The sequence below is a fragment of the Bubalus bubalis genome, chromosome 4, assembly GCF_019923935.1.
Source record: "Bubalus bubalis isolate 160015118507 breed Murrah chromosome 4, NDDB_SH_1, whole genome shotgun sequence".
In the NCBI taxonomy this organism is placed as follows: Eukaryota; Metazoa; Chordata; class Mammalia; order Artiodactyla; family Bovidae; genus Bubalus; species Bubalus bubalis.
Window position 1 is genome coordinate 135,238,527 of NC_059160.1, and position 20,802 is coordinate 135,259,328.

The window sequence follows — 20,802 nt, forward strand, 5'->3', positions numbered from 1 at the left end:
GCCAACAAAAGCAATTCTATGAACAAACAATACTCATACAATATCAGATATATTTAGTTAAAATAAACATTACCAAACCCCATAAATTTTAGCTTACTAAGTACTTGTGCGGGGCTTCCCTCATAGCTCAGTCAGTAAAGAATTTGCTTGCAATGCAGAAGACCCAGGTTTGATTCCTGGGTTTGGAAGTTCCCCTGGAGAAGGAAATCAATCCACTCCAGTATTCTTGTCTGGAGAATCCCATGAAAAGAGGAGCCTGGCAGGCTACAGTCCATGGGGTCGCACGAGTCGGACATGACTTAGTGACTAAGCCACCACCACCAAGTACTTGTATGGGTTTATGTTTCCTAGAAGCTTCTGGTGCAATGGCGCAACCATTGTGTTGAAGGTAAGTCTGACTATTTTCTGGCAAAGAGGGTGTGGTAGCTTGTGTCTAAAGATGCCCTCTCTACCCCATGCAGTGAACCAAGTTTCTGGTATCCATGCCTTGTATACTGCACTTGTTCACATTTGAGCTGGTTTGATTTTTGAACAGTAAAATGCAGGGGAAGTGATTTTACATGACTCTGAACTTTGAATTCAGAGACACCTTGCAGTTTCTGCCTGAGTCTCTTTGGAGCGCTTGGTCCAAAGGGGAGGAGTCAATCCCAAGGCAAGGAATTTGAGTATCAAGAGGCCACCTCTTGTAAAGGTGTAAAGAAAGTCAAGGTAGCCCTATGGAGAGAGATGCCAGTCAGTTCTCAGCTGTCCCAGCCATCCCAATTAAGGTGACAGACCCTTGAATGATGCTGCCACATGGAACATCCCACCAAGTTACCCTCAGCTGCTATCTCACTGCAAACTCCTGAAAGATCTTAAGAACCCAGCTGAGCCTCGTTAACTCACACAACCATGAGAAATGATGATAATAAATTAAACCACCGAGTTTAAGGTAATAAGTAGTGGGAACAGAGGCAAATGAGAAATGACAAGTTGCAGGAGTAAGGCAAAGCGGTCACACGCACATTGCCTCATGCACCCCTAGTCAGAGTGAGCACCGCAGTGGGGTATGTGATTAGTACAGACAAAGTTTGAGAAGAGCCCATGGGCAAGTGCCACCCAAGGAAGCCTCGCCTGTTTGGAAGGGACTTTTTGTGTGTGCGCTCAATTGTGTCTGACTCTTTGAGACCCCTTGAACAGTAGCCCGCCGTGTTCCTCTGTCCGTGGGATCTCCCAGGCAAGAATACTGGAGGGGCTTGCTACTTCCTCCTCCAAGGGATCTTCCAACCCATGTCTCTGGCATCTCCTGCACTGGCAGGGGGATTCTTTACCACTAAGCCACCTGGGAATCCCAGAAGGGACTTTATGCCTTTCAAAATTACGAACCCTGATGTTCTTATGTTAATCCATTTTTGACAATAAAATATCAGAGGCAGGAAAATGTTTAAAGGAGAATACAAAACACCCCAAATCTACCTCAGAGGCATTTCAGTTCCATTCCCCAGGTACCCCTCCTCTTAGTCCTTCTTTCATGACAAGGTGAAGAGAAGAGGCTTCCTATACTACAGTCACCTTTCAAAGATCCATATACCCAGTCTGCCAGGAAATAATACAAAATATAATCAGGGACAAAGGGGAAAAAGAATATATTAAATGGTTATCAGGACTGTGGTCAGTCACATTCCCTTTCAGAATTCAGCTCATTGGTCCAGGATCAGTACATGCGGGAATAAACTTAACGCAACTTCCTTGCAATCTTTCATTATGCCCACTAATACTTTTTTATGCTAAATAAATGAAACAGTTCTTGGCTTAATATGTAAATGTTTTCATGCCCTAGGAGTTCTTTTCTTCTCTCTTTCCCCCTTTTTGTTCCTTCTAATCTTTTCCATCTTAAGACTGTCACTGAGGAATACTTTTGTTACTTTTCCAGGGGTTAAAGTTGTTTTCCTATCTGGTCGGGGACTAGAATCACAAAAAATGTTCCTTAAGGTAACTATATCAAATTGTATTGTCAGAAACTTTGCTTAGAAGTGTTTAATCCCTCAGATGTGAAATGCAGACTCTCCCCGAGGAATGTACTTTATAACATTAAAAAGCTGAAAATAATGGTACAAAATACCTCCACATGAAATAATAGTAGACAAACCTCCAAATTACATGGGATTTTTTTTTTAAAGCTGGATTAAAAAGAAGAGGACGACAGTCTCTATGCTCTAGTGATTTTTAAAAAGAGGTTGATTACTTCATAGAAGTCAGTCTTATCATCAATCTGTTAATGATCAGAATTGAGAGGGCAAATTTATTGTGCTTGTTCTGAAAAAAGGTGATTTTTTTTGATCATCACATAGCAAAGAGAGGAAATGGATACTACTAGAAAATAAATCCTCTAGCCATTTCTAGTTTACATTATAGAACAGTAGAATGAGATCACATCATTATAATCAACACCTGTATTTATTGAGCATTTACTCTGTTCTAGGCACTGTTTGGTGCTTTACAAGTATAATTCTCACAACAACCATATAGAATAGAATTGCTATCTCCATTTCAGGATAAAGAAAACCCAGGTCACAGTGGTAGAATAAATAGCTTGAGATCACTTAGAACATGGGGAATATTGGATTTAAAATCAGTTGGTTTGACTCCAGAGTCCTGCTTTTAACTACTGCCAAATTCTGTGCTACTGAACAAATACAACAAGAAATCGGTAAATGAAATGTCAGCTCTGTGAAGGCAGGGGTTTTTCTCTGTTTCGTTCCATATCAGTGCCCAGAACGATGCCTGGCACATAGTAGGTGCTCAATAAATGTCTGTGATGAAAGCTCAGTGATTGCCCTTGGAGAAAGGAAGTCTATTACTGGAGTAAGAAGCGGGGAGACTTACTTTTCACGGTAAACTCTTGTACCTTGGGAATTTTATACCACGTACATCTATCACCTATTCAAAAAATGAATAAAATTAACAAAACAAAACACAATACAGGGAGTGCAGATAAGCCATATAGGTTGTGTATTCCGTACACTGGAAAAGGTATTTGACATATATCAGTCTGCCAGGTAGACATTAAGACGTGTATGCGCACCAGCAAGTATCCAGCAAACACAGAAAGGAAACAATATAATATTTAACTGGCTTGCTTCTTTAAAGAGATGGAAGAGAAGAAATCAAACAACAAGGCAGGAAGAAGGGGATGCTCATTATTAGCATGGTACTTCTGGTTGCTTCCCAATGTTCTAAAGCGGTGGGTCTAACCTCGGGGGTGCTTTCGAATCACCTGAAAACTTGCATTTCTGACAAGTTCCCAAGTGCATCTGATGCTGCTGGTCTGGGGAACACACTTTGAGAACCACTGGTCTAAAGGATGCTAATAAATAAATGCCAGCGATGTAACGGCAGTACTGATCATAGAGCATTCAATGTCTGTTTTCCTAGTGGCTATTACTAGCATAATTAAAATATCAGCTTCAGCAAGTGAATTCAAGGAATGAGTGCAGTGTTTCTCAAATTTCAAGGGATATATTTTATCAAGTGTGGTGTTTCTCAAATTTCATGGAACCTTGTGAAAATGCAGATGCTGATTCCATAGGTCTGGCACAGGCCCTGAGATTCTGCATGAATAACAAGCCCCCAGGTGACCCGTACCCCACTCTGAGTGGTGAGACAGTGGAACGCTGGGCAAGGGCCTATGTTAGGAGTAAAGCCAACTACTGCCTTTGAGGTATTTAGTCTCTAGTAATGGAGATAAGGCCAAGATAAAAACAAGGATACAAATCCTGTACTCCTCTTGCTGGTTTACAAAGATTGACTGCTTTACATGTCCTACACACTGTGCTTGAATGTCTCACTTAATCCTCAACCCTATGAAGCAGGTACTATTGTTTCCAGTTTATAGATGAAAAAACAGATTCAGAGTTACTATTCAAAACTCACACATTTAATTAGTGGTGGAATCTGGATTAGAACCCACAAGGTCAGGTTGCAAAGCCCAGGTACTTCTCCACTGCACCACCAGGAGAGAAGATGTGTGAAAGGCATTACAAATGCCCTTCTCTGTGCTATTACAGGGGCACAGAGGAAGAGGGTAGCACACTGGACTGTAGATCTGGTAGATGCCGAATGGAGGGTGTGTGAGTAAAGGCAGGAAGAGAAGGGTGGAAGCGGAAGTGGGCTATCCCAGGCCACAGGATACGCCTAGCGGGACAGAATGCTGGGGACTGACAGCAGCTGGCTTTACTCAAGTCACAGGCAACTGAGTTGTAGGAAATGGGTTGGTTGGGTTAGATTTTTACGGTCCTTGAAATTGATTATAGACTAACAATTGTCATTCAAGTGACGAGCAACATAAACTCATCAGTGGGTGATAATGCAATGCCAACCCCCATTGCTTTGTTGTTGCTGTTTTAAACTGAAGCCCTAAATGCTCCAAGCTCTCCCTCTTCCTCTAGTATGCTCCCGGCCTAATTCTAATCCTATAGCAGGAAGAATACAGACGGTCGTATCCATCTGATTAAAAAAAAAAAAAAAGAGGGACTGCCATTTATCGAGCACCTATTTTATGTTCATCACTGCTTTAAATGTTTTATGGATATGTTACTTCTTTTCATCTTTCCAGAAATTCCACAGTATTATTAACCCCGTCAGAGACAATAAAAGGCAGGTAAGACACAGCCCATTTTATGCTTTTGAAGGTTCAAATAAGGGGCATAAATACCCAGGTAATTTTAAAGAGAAAATCTTTTCCATCCATTCAAAACCTTATAATAGGATGTCCACCTCCCCTAATGTTTAGACAGTACATTTTCATCATGAAGGATCCAAATGACTCTGTTTGATCACGGTTTTCCCTCAACCTCCCAATATTTGCATTCTCAAAAAGCAGAGAAGCTGGAGTACGAAGGAAGAGGAATATGATAATATGAGGACACTGATCCAAGACACTTCCATAAGCCTCTATCCTTCCCCATCAAAGGGAAGACAGACTGAAAATCACAATCACAGAAAACTAACCAACCTAATCACATGGACCACAGCCTTGCCTAACTCAATGAAACTATGAGTCATGCCTTGTAGCGCCACCCAAGGTGGATGGGTCATGGTGGAGAGTTCTGACAAAACGTGGTCCACTGAAGAAGGGAATGGCAAACCACTTAAGTGTTCTTGCCTTAAGAGCACCGTGAACAGTATGAAAAGGCAAAAAGATAGGGCACTGAAAGATGAACTCCCCAGGTTGGTAGGTGCCCAATATGCTACTGGAGATCAGTGGAGAAATAACTCCAGAAAGACTGAAGAGACTGAGCCAAAGCAAAAACAACACCCAGTTGTGGATGTGACTGGTGATAGAAGCAAGGTCCGATGCTGCAAATAGCAATACTGCATAGGAACCTGGAATGTCAGGTCCATGAATCAAGGCAAATTGGAAGTGGTCAAACAGGAGATGGCAAGAGTGAATGTCAACATTTTAGGAATCAGCAAATTAAAATGGACTGGAATGGATGAATTTAACTCAGATGACCATTATATCTACTACTGTGGGCAAGAATCCCTCAGAAGAAATGGAGTAGCCATCATAGTCAACAAAAGAGTCTGAAATGCAGTATTGGGATGCAATCTCAAAAATGACACAATGATCTCTGTTCGTTTCCAAGACAAGCCATTCAATATCAGGGTAATCCTAGTCTGTGCCCCGACCAGTAATGCTAAAGAAGCTGAAGTTGAACAGTTCTATGAAGACCAACAAGACCTTCTAGAACTAACACCCAAAAAAGATGTTCTTTTCATTATGGGGGACTGGAATGCAAAAGTAGGAAGTCAAGAAACATCAGGAGTAACAGGCAAATTTGGCCTTGTAGTACAGAATGAAGCAGGGCAAAGGCTAACAGAGTTCTGCCAAGAGAACACACTGGTCATAACAAACACCCTCTTCCAACAACACAAGAGACGACTCTACACATGGACATCACCAGACGGTCAACACCAAAATCAGACTGATATATTCTTTGCAGCCAAAGATGGAGAAGCTCTATACAGTCAGGAAAAACAAGACCAGGAGCTGACTGTGGCTCAGACCATGAACTCCTTATTGCTAAATTCAGACTTAAACTGAAGAAAGTAGGGAAACCACTAGACCATTCAAGTATGACCTAAATCAAATCCCTAATGATTATACAGTGGAAGTGAGAAATAGATTTAAGGGACTAAATCTGATAGACAGAGTATCTGAAGAACTATGGACAGAGGTTCTTGACATTGTAGAGGAGACAGGGAGCAAGACCATCCCAAGAAAAAGAAATGTGAAAAGGCAAAATGGCTTTTCTGGGGAGGCCTTACAAATAGCTCTGAAAAGAAGAAGAGAAGCAAAAAGCAAAGGAGAAAAGTAAAGATATACCCATTTGAATGCAGAGTTCCAAAGAACAGCAAGGAGAGATAAGAAAGCCTTCCTCAGTGATCAGTGCAAAGAAATGGAGGAAAACAACAGAATGGGAAAGCCTAGAGATCTCTTCAAGAAAATTAGAGATACCAAGGAAACATATGCAAAGATGGGCTTGATAAAGGACAGAAATGGTATGGACCTAACAGAAGCAGAAGATATTAAGAAGAGGTGGCAAGAATACACAGAAGAACTGGACAAAAAAGATCTTCATGACCAAGATAATTACGATGGTATGATCACTCATCTAGAGCCAGACATCCTGGAATGAGAAGTCAAGTGGGCCTTAGGAAGCATCACTACAAACAAAGCTAGTGGAGGTGATGGAATTCCAGTTGAGCTATTTCAAATCCTAAAAGTTGATGCTGTGAATGTGCTGCACTCAATCTGCCAGCAAATTTGGAAAACTCAGCAGTGGCCACAGGACTGGAAAAGGTCAGTTTTTACTCCAATCCCTAAGAAAGGCAATGCCAAAGAATGCTCAGATTACCACACAACTGCACTTATCTCACATGCTAGTAAAGTAATGCTCAAAATTCTCCAAGCCAGGCTGCAGCAATACGTGAACTGTGAAATTTCAGATGTTCAAGTTGCATTTAGAAAAGGCAGAGGAACCAGAGATCAAATTACTAACATACATTGCATCATCAAAAAAGCAAGAGAGTTCCAGAAAAACATCTACTTCTGTTTTATTGACTATGTCAAAGCCTTTGACTGTGTGGATCACAACAAACTGTGGAAGATTCTGAAAGAGAGGGGAATACCAGACCACCTGACCTGCCTCTTGAGAAATCTGTATGCAGGTTAAGAAGCAACAGTTAGAACTGGACATGGAACAACAGACTGGTTCCAAACAGGAAAATGAGTAAGTCAAGGTTGTATATTGTCACTGTGCTTATTTAACTCATGTGCAGAGTACATCATGAGATACACTGGGCTGGATGAAGCACAAGCTGGAATCAATATTGCCGGGAGAAATATCAATAACCTCAGATATGCAAATGACACCACCCTTATGTTAGAAAGTGAAGAAGAACTTAAGAGCCTCTTGATGAAAGTGGAAGAGGAGAGTGAATAAGTTGGCTTAAAGCTCAATATTCAGAAAATAGATCATGGCATCCAGTCCCATCACTTCATGGCAAATAGGTGGAGAAACAGTGGAAACAGTGGCAGACCTTATTTTCTTGGGCTCCAAAATCACAGCACATGGTGACTGCAGCCATGAAATTAAAAGACGCTTACTCCTTGGGAGAAAAGTTATGACCAACCTAGACAGCATATTAAAAAGCAGAGACGTTACTTTGCCAAGAAAGGTCCATCCATAGTCAAGGCTATGGTTTTTCCAGTAGTCACGTATGGATGTGAGAGTTGCACTATAAAGAAAGCTGAGCGCCGAAGAATTGATGCTTTTGAACTGTGGTGTTGGAGAAGACTATTGAGAGTCCCTTGGACTGCAAGGATATAAGCAGTCCATCCTAAAGGAAATCAGACCTGAATATTCATTGTAAAGACTACGTTGAAGCTGAAACTCCAATACTTTGGCCTCCTAATGCAAAGAGCTGACTCATTGGAAAAGACCCTGATGCTGGGAAAGATTGAAGGTGGGAGAAGGGGACAACAGAGGATGTGATGGTTGATGGCATCAGTGACTCAATGGACATGAGTTTGAGTAAACTCCAGGAGTTGGTGATGGACAGGGAGGCCTGGCGTGCTGCAGTCCATGGGGTTGCAAAGAGTTAGTCACAACTGAGCGACTGAATTGAACTGAACTGAACTGATCCACTCAAAGTGAAGTGAAAATCACTCAGTCATGTCTGACTCTTTGCGACCCCATGGACTCTTCAGTCCATGGAATTCTCCAGGCCAGAAATCTGGAGTAGGTAGCTGTTCCCTTCAAACTCTAGTTCTAAAAGTCTAATTCTGAGACTCACATAATAAATAAGTGGAAAGTTAGATTTCAGATCAGTGTGCATCTCATCTTTCATTTTGCAGTCTGGAGGAAGAGCTTGTATTAAGCAAGGATTCCTGTGCACTTCCTTCTCAAAAGGCGTGAGATCAATGGGGAAAGTTGAGACACTGTTAGATGAGCAAGGGTGACATGGGTGGTCTTAAGAAGCGTGTGTCATTTTAAAGGATGAGTGTACCTCTCACGGGAGGGCCACCTGCTCCCTTTTTCTTTCTTTCCCTAACTCCAGGTGCTGGTAAGATCCTGACTTCATACCTGGCCACAAAGGAACTGGGCTTAATGGCAAAGTTTGCACATCTCTTAAGCAATGACAAGAACAGGTCGCCGTTATGGCACAAAACAAATGACTTTTCTATTCAGGCTGATTTTTTTTAAGTACAAAGTCAGTGTGACTCTCTGCTCTTACACCTTATTCTGTTCTTTGTGGCTAGATGTACCTCTTTCTAAAAACTGTATTGCAGTTTACTATTCCTTAATCCAAGTGAGATACAGTTTCCAAAGTAAGGACCCATGACTCAGTGTTGGACACTTTCCAGACGGAGCAATGAAAAACATCCCCTGTGATCTTGGTTGGGTTAATAAACAAACCCATCCCAGAAAGGAAAAAGAATTCTGTGTCCTTCCTGCAAAGATCTAGAAAAAGACAATGCTGGGGCAGACACTATAATTTTTTCCTATTTTTATCAATACTCCTGAAGTCTAGTCCAGAAATTACTGTCAGTCACCTGAGGATGATGAGATGTTACAATGACTTGGGTCAAATGGAGACTAAAGAATAGAGACAGGATGCAGGTAGAGGGGAGTACGGGGTTACTTACACTGATCTTATTAGCTAACATCTATGCCACTTTTAAATAAGACCAGACAATGACTAGCTGCAAAGTAATACTGTGAAATCAGACACTAAAATGGTTCTTACTTACGGAGAAATTACATTGCTAAATTCAACGTGGCTGTGTCATGCCAGTAAGTCTCTTCTGTTAGTTGTTTCTTAGCAATTTGTTTAGACTCAGCCCCACATCCAGACCTCAGTGATCTTGGCTCTTCATTATGTATGTATATAAGAACTGTGTGTGCAAAGCACCAGAAGATGCCCACTACCCTCAGGTATAAAGCAGTATAAGCATCATGTCTACTTTGTGGGCTTGAATCTGGTCTCTCCTCTTACACCTAAACCCCTTTTCACTGTGCGGAGCAGCAAACACCAGTTATTGACCTGTGTTCTATCTCTGACCTCTACCTAAAAGGTGTATACATACAAGGGAAAGACAGCCTGCGGTCAGTTCTCAGCCTCAGTGTGCTTCTGGCCCCGGTGCTTGGACCACCTCTTGCCATGTGTAACATCTTCCCGTTCTCCAACCCCCTCCTTCCCGGTCCTCTGCCACCATGCTGCTGTTCCCTGGCCAAGCATTCTCCGTGCTGACTTTCCCGTGTCACCCTCCACTTCTGGTTCTCTCTGTAGTAAGAATCCAATTTGGGGGATGGGGGCAGAGGTGGTCACATGAGGACCCACTTTCCCATGAAGAAGCTCAGACTTTCCAGGTAGATGAGCAGAGACTAAAAGAAGTGGGAGTGGGAAGGAATCATATTCGAAATTACAACTTGTTTTGAGTCAATGAAAAGACCACCTATTGTACTTAATCAATAAACATGCTAATTCCCTGTCAGCTCTTAACTGACCCCTGTTCCCATTCATGCCATAGACTGCTCCAGCTACTCATCTGTCATAGCTTCTAGGGGAAAAAAAAACTATATGAGAACTACTTATTCTAGGTCTGTATCCATATTATGAACATGGCAGCTGCTGTGGTCATCAGGGATTCCCAAATGGCCTGTGCTCATCTAACTGGACCGTCCCAGGGAAGTTTCTCCCATGGACGCATCCACTCGAGCTCACTCTTCTGGTTTTCTCCCTCTGTTGTTCACCACTCCCTCTGGCATTCCTCTTCCTCTCAAATATCAGTGTGCCCAGAGTTTTCCATTCCTGCCTGTGCCCTGCCCTGGGATCCCCAGCTAGGTCAGTGCCCAGCTCCCCTGCCTCATGCTGAAGTCTTCTGTGAGCTCTTCCGGTCTCTGATGCTTTGACCCTGAACTTAGAACACTTCTTTACAGTCCCCTCCCTTCTCCTCAACCCCCAAACTTCTGCTTGTCCACATTCTGTCTGTTCCATAAAATTCATCCTTCTTGAGGCCTCCAGTCATCTCCCCTTCTTTTGAATTTTCTTGTTACTTTCATATATTCTCTTACAGCATCTCACTTAAAGTAAAAAAAACAAACAAACAAAACCTAAATTCAAATTACAGTTTCATTGGCTATGTGAACCTGAACAAGTACCTTGAACCCCTTTAGGCTTGGAGTCCTTAATGCAAGTGAGGGCTAATAAAACTTTAGATTAGGGCTTTGAATTAGGACTAAATGTAAACTAGGAGTAAGAATAGTTCCAAAACGGCTCTCAACTACTTTGAGAAGATTAAGTAAGATAAAGTGCCTTGTAACTAACATTCATGGAGATGTCTGGGTTAACCTTTATCAGTTCAGTTCAGTCGCATCCGACTCTTTGTGATCCCATGGACTGCAGCACGCCAGGACTCCCTGTCCATCAACAACTCCCAGAGCTTACTCAAACTCATGCCCATTGAATCGGTGATGTCATCCAACCATTTCATTCTCTGTCTTCCCCTTCTCCCGCCTTTAATCATTCCCAGCATCAGGGTCTTTTCAAATGTCAGTTCTTCGCATCATGTGACCAAAGTACTGGAGTTTCAGCTTCAGCATTAGTCTTTCCAAAGAATATTCAGGACTGATTTCCTTTAGGATGGACTGGTTGGATCTCCTTGCAGTCCAAGGGACTCTCAAAGAGTCTTCTCCAATACCACAGTTCAAAAGCATCAATTCTTTGGCGCTCAGCTTTCTTTATAGTTCAACTCTCACATCCATACATGACCACTGGAAAAACCATAGCTTTGACTAGATGGGCCTTGTTGGAAAAGTAATGTCTCTGCTTTTTAATATGCTGTCTAGGTTGGTCATAACTTTCCTTCCAAGGAGCAAGCATCTTTTAAAAATTTCATGGCTATAGTCACCATCTGCAGTGATTTTGGAGCCCCCCAAAATAAAGTCTGTCACTGTTTCCACTGTTTCCCCATCTATTTGCCATGAAGTGATGGGACTGGATGCCATGATCTTCGTTTTCTGAATGTTGAATTTTAAGCCAAGTTTTTCACTCTCCTCTTTCACTTTCATCAAGAGGCTCTTTAGCTCTTCTTTGCTATCTGCCATAAGGGTGCTGTCATCTGCATATCTGAGGTTATTGATATTTCTCCTGGCAATCTTGATTCCAGTTTGTGCTTCATCCAGCCCAGCATTTCTCATGATGTACTCAGCATATAAGTTAAATAAGCAGGGTGACAATATACAGCCTTGACTTACTTCTTTCACAATTTGGAACCAGTCTGTTGTTCCATGTCCAGTTCTAACTGTTGCTTCTTAACCTGCAGATAGATCTCTCAAGAGGCAGGTCAGGTGGTCTGGTATTCCCATCTCTTTCAAAATTTTCCACAGTTTGTTGTGGTCCACACAGTCAAAGGCTTTGGTTTAGTCAATAAAGCAGAAGTAGATGTTTTTATGGAACTCTTTTGCTTTTTTGATGATCCATTGGATGTTGGCAATTTGATCTCTGGTTCCTCTGCCTTTGCTAAATGCATCTTGAACATCTGGAAGTTCACAGTTCACGTACTGTCGAAGCCTGGCTTGGAGAATTTTGAGCATTACTTTACTAGCATGTGAGATGAGTGCAATTGTGCAGTAGTTTGAGCATTCCTTGGCATTTTTCTTTGGGATTGGAGTAAAAACTGACCTTTTCCAGTCCTGTGGCCACTGCTGAGTTTTCCAAATTTGCTGGCATATTGAGTACAGCACATTCACAGCATCATCTTTTAGGATTTGAAATAGCTCTCTGTGCTAACCTTTATGGTGAAGTGAAGTCGCTCAGTCGTGTCCGACTCTTTGCGACCCCATGGACTGTAGCCTACCAGGCTTCTCAGTCCATGGGATTTTCCAGGCAAGAGTACTGGAGTGGGTTGTCATTTCCTTCTTCAGGGGATCGTCCCGACCCAGGGATCGAACCCAGGTCTCCTGCATTGTAGACAGATGCTTTTACCCTCTGAGCCACCAGAGAAGCCCATTATCTCATTTACAACCTACAATAATCCAATTGTTTTAGGATGCTTATCTAAATGACCTGCATGTTAGAGGTTAGAGACTGGGATTCCACTATAAGCCCCTGCACTGATTTGTGTGACCTTGACCAAGGTCTTTAACCTTGCTGGAACTTATTTTCACATCTATAAAATGGGGATACCAATGGTTCTAAATTAGAGGGTCACTGGGAGGCTTAAACAACATTGTACATGAAATGTATGGTGCTTAATGCCTAGAACACAGAAAGGGCTCAATAAATGGTAAGTACCTTGTGTGTGTCGTTGGGAGCATTCATTTATATCGACTCCTAGGTGGGGATGGGGTGGGGTGGGGAAGGACAGAGACCCAGGTAAATGTGCGGCAGCAGCCCCCTGCGTGAGGACTCCTGTGTATGTGTCCTAAGTGCTCGGATGGTGATACAGACAACTCTGCTTCCATGGCGCGAACAGCCTACTTTGGAAGAACATAAAATTAACCCCAAGTTGGCAAATGACAGTCTGGGCAAAATCCAGTCCCCTGCCTGTTTTTGTAAATCAAGTTTTATTGGCCACATCCCTGCTCATCTGTTCTGTTAGCTATTGGGGCTACCATGGCAGAGTTGAACAGTTAGGACACAGACCATGCGGCCTGAAAAATTGAAAATATTAACTGTTGGCCCTTGCCAGAAAAAGTTTGCTTTTCTGAAACTGATGACTAATATATTGAGAGGAGTATTAGGAAGAAATCAAAAAGTGTGATTGAGAGAATGCAAAAGAGGAACCAGGGGCGATATTTACACAGGATTCACTGACCGCGGAAAGGCTGTGAGTTTTACTCTAAGTACATTGTAAAGCCTTGGGAAGTTTTTATTTTATTGTTGTATTTGTACTAGTTTGAGGGTGTATGTGTATTATTTAGAAGAGGTGGCTACTTTTATTTGAAATACAGCAACTGGGCAAATGAGTACATGACATGCAACATACATTTGAACAGACTGTTATAAAATAAATACCACAGAGGTTAAGAAATAGAACATCAGCACACCAGAAGCCACCGCCCACATTCTTATCCCATCACAGCCTCCTCCTGCCTCCTCCTGGTGTTATTATAGCTCTCTTTACATTATTTTCCTGGTTTTTTGTAGCCTCACTCTCTAATTTTATAATCCCAGCTTAGTGCTACCTGGCTGTGAAGAATTCTATTGTCTTTGCATAAGCTACAACTTAGCAACTAAAATCCTAGGTTTATACCCTACAGAAATGTACATATATGTATATGTATCAGGAAACATACATAAGATTTATAGCAGCTTTGTTTGCAACAGCCCCACACTGGAGACAACCCATGCTTTCATCCACAGGAGAATGGATAACTGAATTATGATCCAGGCATATGAAATAATATATAGAAACGAAAACAAATGAACTACAATTATATACAACAATATCAATGAATCTTTAAAACCTAGCTATGAGCTTCAGAGATCAAACCAGTCAATCCTAAAGGAAATCAACCCTGAATATTCATTGGAAGGACTTATGTTGAAGCTCCAATACTTTGGCCACCTGATGTGAAGAGCTGACTCACTGGAAAAGACCCTGATGCTGGGAAAGGTTGAGGGCAGGAGGAGAAGGGGGTGACAGAGGATGAGATAGTTGGATGGCATCACTGACTCAATGGACATGAGTGTGAACAAACTCCAGGAGACAGTGAAGGATAGGGAAGCCATGGGGTCACAAAGAGTTGCACACAACTTAGCGACTGAACAACTAATGAGCTTTGGAGGGTTTGAAGCTGGGGAATGGAATAACACGATCCAATTCACATTTTAAAACATTGCTGAGGATGCTGTATAGAAAACTGAGTCTATGGGGAAAGTGCAGAAGTGGAGACCTGCAAGGAGGCTTCTGCAATATTCCATGGGTGGCATGTCAGCGGGTGGATTAGAGTGGTGGCGGGGGGAAGTGGAGGGATGCGGGATGTACTCTGGAAGCAGAATGGATAGATTCACTGATGGACTGGATGTAAGTGTAAGAAAGGGAGATTGCACAGAACCACAGGTTTTAGCTAGGGTGATGGAGCTGTTTACTGACCTGGAGAAGGGTGGGAAGAAACACTGTTTGCAGGGTATGTTTAGGGCAGGCTGAGACATCTGTGAGATTCTGAATAGACACATCAAGTACATGTAGAGTAAGTGGTCAGTGTGGATGAAGATCGCTGCTGCTGCTGCTAAGTCGCTTCAGTCGTGTCTGACTCTGTGCGACCCCAGAGATGGCAGCCAATCAGGCTTCCCCATCCCTGGGATTCTCCAGGCAAGAACACTGGAGTGGGTTACCATTTCCTTCTCCAATGCATGAAAGTGAAAAGTAAAAGTGAAGTCGCTCAGTCGTGTCTGACCCTCGGCAACCCCATGGACTGCAGCCTACCAGGCTCCTCTGTCCATGAGATTTTCCAGGCAAGAGTACTGGAGTGGGATGCCATTGCCTTCTCCGATGAAGATCACTAAACAATTCCAATTCCAAAGACAGGCTACCAAAGACAGAATGGACTCTGTTTGAGAATCAAGACTTCTGTCTCAGCCCATAAGTCTTTTCCTTTAGCTGGAAATTCTTTTCAATTCATGAACTATTCTTTGAGCTGTAGGTACCTCTTAGGAGAGTCATTATAAAGATGTTTACTGATTCACTATGTAGCCTAGGGCTGTCTCAGTGAGAAGGGGTATAATGGCTGGAACAGGGAGCACAGGAGGCAAATTTTCTTCATCTTGCCTGTTCTCAGAAACTTATATGCAACTATCCTTTCCTTGAGTCTCCTCCGTTTGGTTGCAGCTGTGCAAACACATACTGAAGAGCTTTTTTGTTCCAGGCCCTGTACTAGGTTCTAGGGAGACAACAGAGACTAAGATTAGGTCCTGTGTCTGGTATTTCATTTTGACTTTATTGCTGAGCATGCTTGTTAAGTCACTTGAGGTGTGTCTGACTCTTTGCAACTCTATTGACCATAGTCTGCCAGGCTCCTCTGTCCCTGGGATTTTCTAGGCAAGAATACTGGAGTGGGTTGCCATGCCAGAGTAGCATGCAATTATGTACTATCTGTTTGAAAGGTCAGTTGTAAGCAGAGAAATATCAGGCAAGAAGTTAGATGTTATGATTTTACAGGTATTTATAAAATGGTAAGATTTCATGTGAAGGGCAGTCTCTGCATAGCAACCAGGACTCCCTTGGACCACCTGGAGGCAAACTAATCTTCAAGGCTTCTTTCCAGGTCTGTAAAGCTAAAAACATGAGAGTTTGATGTATTTATTAGGATGACTAGGAGATCAGGATAGCCCAAAGCACTTGGTGAGAAGAGGGGCTGTAAGGCATCTCCCCCAATATCTGGCTTTGTGTTTCCCAAAATAATTTCTCCAACTTTTTTGAGTTTCAGATTGTGCCAAATGAAATTCTACTTTTTCTCCCCTGATTAAAAATACTTGGATGTGTTTGCTAAAACTACTTGCTTGGAGCTCTTACAATCCATTCTACATTATGTTTATAGCTATTTTACGTGAATGTGAATCTTGGTCTTTTGCCAAGATGATCAGAGGACTATCTCTTGTAGTTTCATTGGATCTTTAAAAAAGAATGATTATTACTTTGTGACAATTTTCAACTTGTTCCTTTTCCTAAGCACACATTTTTTTGAAGCTCAAAAAAAATTCAATTTTGGGTTCTAATGTAAGAACACAGCTCATGTTACTGTAGTTATGAAAGAGATGACCTAATGCCACACTGTCAGACGTGTCTCCTTGTCCCACTCTGCCACTAACGTGGTTGGGCAAGTCACACAACATTTATTTGGGCTTTATTTCTCATCAGTATAATGAAGAGCCTGGGCTATAGAATACTGATCTCCTGTTTTAGTTCTTTGAAATTTGTGGTTTGCTTCCATTAGGCACTGATTTTGATGCAAAAGTGAGCAGATTACAACTCTCTCAGATTATCAGATGAAACATCAGTGCTTTATTATATCTCAAAGCTACACCTATCTGACAATTATTTTTATTTTTTTAGAATTTTAAAAATGTTTTTATAAATAACATATCCAAAGATTTTGACCCATCACACAAAGAAAGAATCTCATTCTTCCAAAAAAAAAAAAAATATATATATATATATAATATATATATACACACACACACAGATTTTTATGAGTTTACATTCTGAGAGGCTCAAGCCTGATATCAAGCCTTTAGATTTCTACTGCTTCAATTCCAAAGGACCAGTTGATAGCAGTTTTAGTACACAAAACTTTTTTCCTGGGTCAGACAGATTTATTCTGCTTCATGAATCCCTTCTTTGCTCCTTGAGGGATCTGGAATCTGGTTTCCAGATTTTGGGATTTCCTTTAATAGGAAACTTCATAAAAACCTGGTAGGCTGTGGTATTCCTATCTGACAGTTATTTCTAAGTGTACTTAGACTCTTAGCATTTTCTTTTAATATTTTAGTATCTACATTTGATCCTGAAAGAGCTTCTGCAGTCTTATCTGAATTGGAACTAACTGGGGATTAAATAATTCTTTCGAGCAAGAGTTGCCTCACCCAGTTGTCTCAGAAACCTGTTCAGTGGAGTCCTATTTCACAGAGCTGCCTTTTGGGGTTTTACTTTCCATGGCTCCATTCCAGTTCTCATTATGTCCCATCTGCAGTTCTTTAGATTTATTGCTATAACCCAACCCACTAGAATTTTGCAAGCTAAAATAACATGATTATACATTCTTAAAAATTGACAAAATACATTTTCTAGGAATTTGCAATGTAAAATCACTGTTGAATCAAAGCCCATGGTGACTCTTGGGAGCAGGACTCAAACTAGAAGACAACTTGAATCTTAATCTCAATTTTCTTCTTTTATTCCTCTCTCTCCTTTCCTTTCCTTCTTTCCCTTCTCTTTCTTCCCTCCCTCTCTCTTCTTTCTTTTTAATGACAAACCGAATTGCAAAACCTAAAACTCTAAGTGGTACTAGAATCAACATTAATTTTGCATGTATATTAATTTTATATGCATGTAACATATTTTGGGGGCTCCAAAATCACTGCAGATGGTGACTGCAGCCATGAAATTAAAAGACGCTTACTCCTTGGAAGGAAAGTTATGACCAACCTAGATAGCATATTCTAAAGCAGAGATATTACTTTGCCAACAAAGGTTCGTCTAGTCAAGGCTATGGTTTTTCCTGTGGTCATGTATGGACGTGAAAGTTGGACTGTGAAGAAGGCTGAGCGCCGAAGAATTGATGCTTTTGAACTGTGGTGTTGGAGAAGACTCTTGAGAGTCCCTTGGACTGCAAGGAGATCCAACCAGTCCATTCTGAAGGAGATCAGCCCTGGGATTTCTTTGGAAGGAATGACGTTAAAGCTGAAACTCCAGTACTTTGGCCACCTCATGCGAAGAGTTGACTCACTGGAAAAGACTCTGACGCTGGGAGGGATTGGGGGCAAGAGGAGAAGGGGACGACAGAGGATGAGATGGCTGGATGGCATCACTGACTCGATGGACATGAGTCTGGGTGATGTCTATATTATGACCTCCAGGAGTTGGTGATGGACAGGGAGGCCTGGTGTGCTATGATTCATGGGGTTGCAAAGAGTTGGACACGACTGAGCGACTGAACTGAACTGAACTGAACATATTTTCTGGGAAAGAAAAAAGTAGAGCATTAAGATGTCTGTGAATCAGTCTGGCCCTCCAAGTAGGTCTACTTACCCCTTACCCATATAACACGTGGACTTATCGCCTGCCTTAAACATGTTGCTTTATCTCTGCTGTGCTGACACGTCAACCTTTGCTCTTACTCTGTAACTTGGCTCCATTGTTTCCTTAGGCCATTCACTGATAACATTTAGCCTTGTTTTTCTGAAAAATTTTTTTGAGAAATTAATCAACATTACTTTTTTTTTTTTTTTTTTAACTTAGACTCATTTCTCATCATGGGCCAAGGAAAGAGGACAAAGAGAAAGCAAAAATTAAAAAGAAAGGGGGAGAAAAAGAGAGTACTTTTGGCACTGTTCCCTTAATATTCACTTGATTTTTATAATTTAGATCATAATTATATTTTCCCATGTTACAAACTCATTCTTCTTGAGAAAAACTGACAGCATATTTTGCTTATTATTTTTATTTGCTTTTCAAAGCTGTTGCTATTCTTAGCACCTGGGATACCTGAAGATCTTACTAATTCTCACGTAGGGAGATTCACGATATGCTGTGGTTTCATGGAAATAAACATTTGTTTCCATTCAGAAGGGCTTAATGAAACCAGCAGCACCAAATCAGACTACAGTGGCAAAGCTCTGGCAAATCTACCAGACAGATGAGTCAGATGTAAATACTATCATTGCAGTTGTAGGGCTCCTTTTCGAATTAAACTTTCAAAATGATTTGTTGTAGGAGTTGGAGTAAAATAGAAATGCCAGCACATGCAGCAGAGAATGATCCAAGTATGTGAAAAAGGGCTAATGTGGTTTACTGGACCTCATGAAGGCAAAATTTAGGGACATTAGCTGACAGTAACATTAATAGGACTCAATTAAGTATAGATTATGACCTCAACAGTATTTTTATCTTCAATTATAGGTTTTTAGTATCTTCTATGGACAACACAAGAGCCCTGATAGACTCTGCTTTGATCAGACTGCACCTCGAATGTGGTGTTCAGTTCTGGGCACCTCAGCTGGAGATGGATACCAACACACTGAAATGTACATAGGAGAGTGACCATGATGGTCAGAGAACAGAGGCGGGAAGTGCCAATAATATGACTGAAGGAAAAAACATGGACACGAAACATGAAAAGTGTTTTTAAATTTCAGAAGGATTTTACAGGAATGAGGCAGCGTTTGTTCTAAATAGTGCCAAACTGATCAGAGCCTGAGTCACTGAGTTAAAGCCTGAATCAGTGACAAAGTGCTCCATAAAATGAAGAATTTTTAAAGCCGGAGTTGTTCACAGGAATAGGCAGACTGAGAACTGGGAAATCACATGTAGGCACCTGGGAAAAGGATCTCCTAACAGAGGTAATTCCAGCACTAGGTGATGGCTTCTCAGATTGAATGACCTTTAACCAACCCCCTTTCAACATTAAATTCTACGCATTATGAAGTCAAGAGCCATTTGCTTCCAGCAGCCCCTGGACACATGCAAGGGCTGAAAGATGGATAAAATGAAAATGAAAATTTGCTTGTTCAAGTTCCCAAGCTGATATAAATCTAGAAGAAATAATTCTCATTTCTAGTTAAACAGCTAAGTGAATTATCTTTAAGAGATGCAAAATTTCTCTTTTTTTTTTGGAAATTAAGGTTTTCCACACGTATAAGGTTGTTATATAGTCCATTCAAACTTGGCCTCTCATCAGTGCAGCTCTTTGGGGATATTCTGTTGGAAATTAGCACATTTTTAGGTCTTTGATTGTCATATTATATTTCATAACAATTTTGTTCGCAAATGTACTTTTTACGTCCCATTTTGTGTGTGTATGCATCTCTGTGAGACCATCATTTTTCTTTTTGCTTCTGCACATGAGAAATTACTCTGACAATGCTGCAAAAGAAAGCATTGAAATATAATATGACAGTAAGGCATATTATTCATAGAGTCCTAAAGATGATACAAATATTACCCATTGGGGGATTAACAGAAGTAAATATATAGTTGATGGTTTACAGAAAAAGAAAAATGATGAGTAGATGCCTTTAACATTTATCAAAACAACATTTACAAACAATTAGACAGGTACTTTCAAGTCCCTAAACTCTCAAGACATTAGCATTCCTAGGAGGGCAGGCACGCACACTAGGAAGCCCCTGGTCACCAAAAAAGCTAACATGACTTTGGATCAGGTAGGCTTTCCCACTACTTAGGTTTCCAATGAAAACTGGACAAACCAAAGAAGGAACCAATAATTCCAATAAAGGTAACCTAGAGGCAAACAAAGAGTAGCTGCGCTAAGACTGATCCAAAAGGAAAAAACAACATGAGAGATGACAAATGGAGAAGCAAAAAGACAGAACGTTGTTTGGGAGAGTCAATGATGCAGGAAAGAAACATAAATGTATATTCTACTCTAAGCAAACATTTCAGTAAAATGCCAACATCTGCCATCTTTATATCTATTCACTGTAAACATGTCAGTTTTTCAATGAACAATAAAGACATAATTTCATTAATGTATCTACATACCATGACCTGCTTAAATGCACTAATTTTTA

The 20,802-nt window shown here is 41.2% G+C and overlaps 1 protein-coding gene across 5 annotated transcripts in view; it reads right to left on the reverse strand.

Annotated features, from left to right (window-relative positions):
- Positions 1-20,802, reverse strand: part of ANK3 (ankyrin 3) — a 373,791-nt gene that overhangs the window by 120,761 nt on the left and 232,228 nt on the right. The window contains exon 24 of one of the 5 annotated variants that reach the window (XM_044942136.2): positions 2,866-2,919. The exons of the other annotated variants lie outside the window; for them this stretch is intronic. Within the exon in view, the coding sequence (XP_044798071.2) occupies positions 2,866-2,919 (54 nt within the window). The remainder of the gene's footprint in view (positions 1-2,865; positions 2,920-20,802) is intronic. 5 annotated transcript variants of the gene reach the window in all.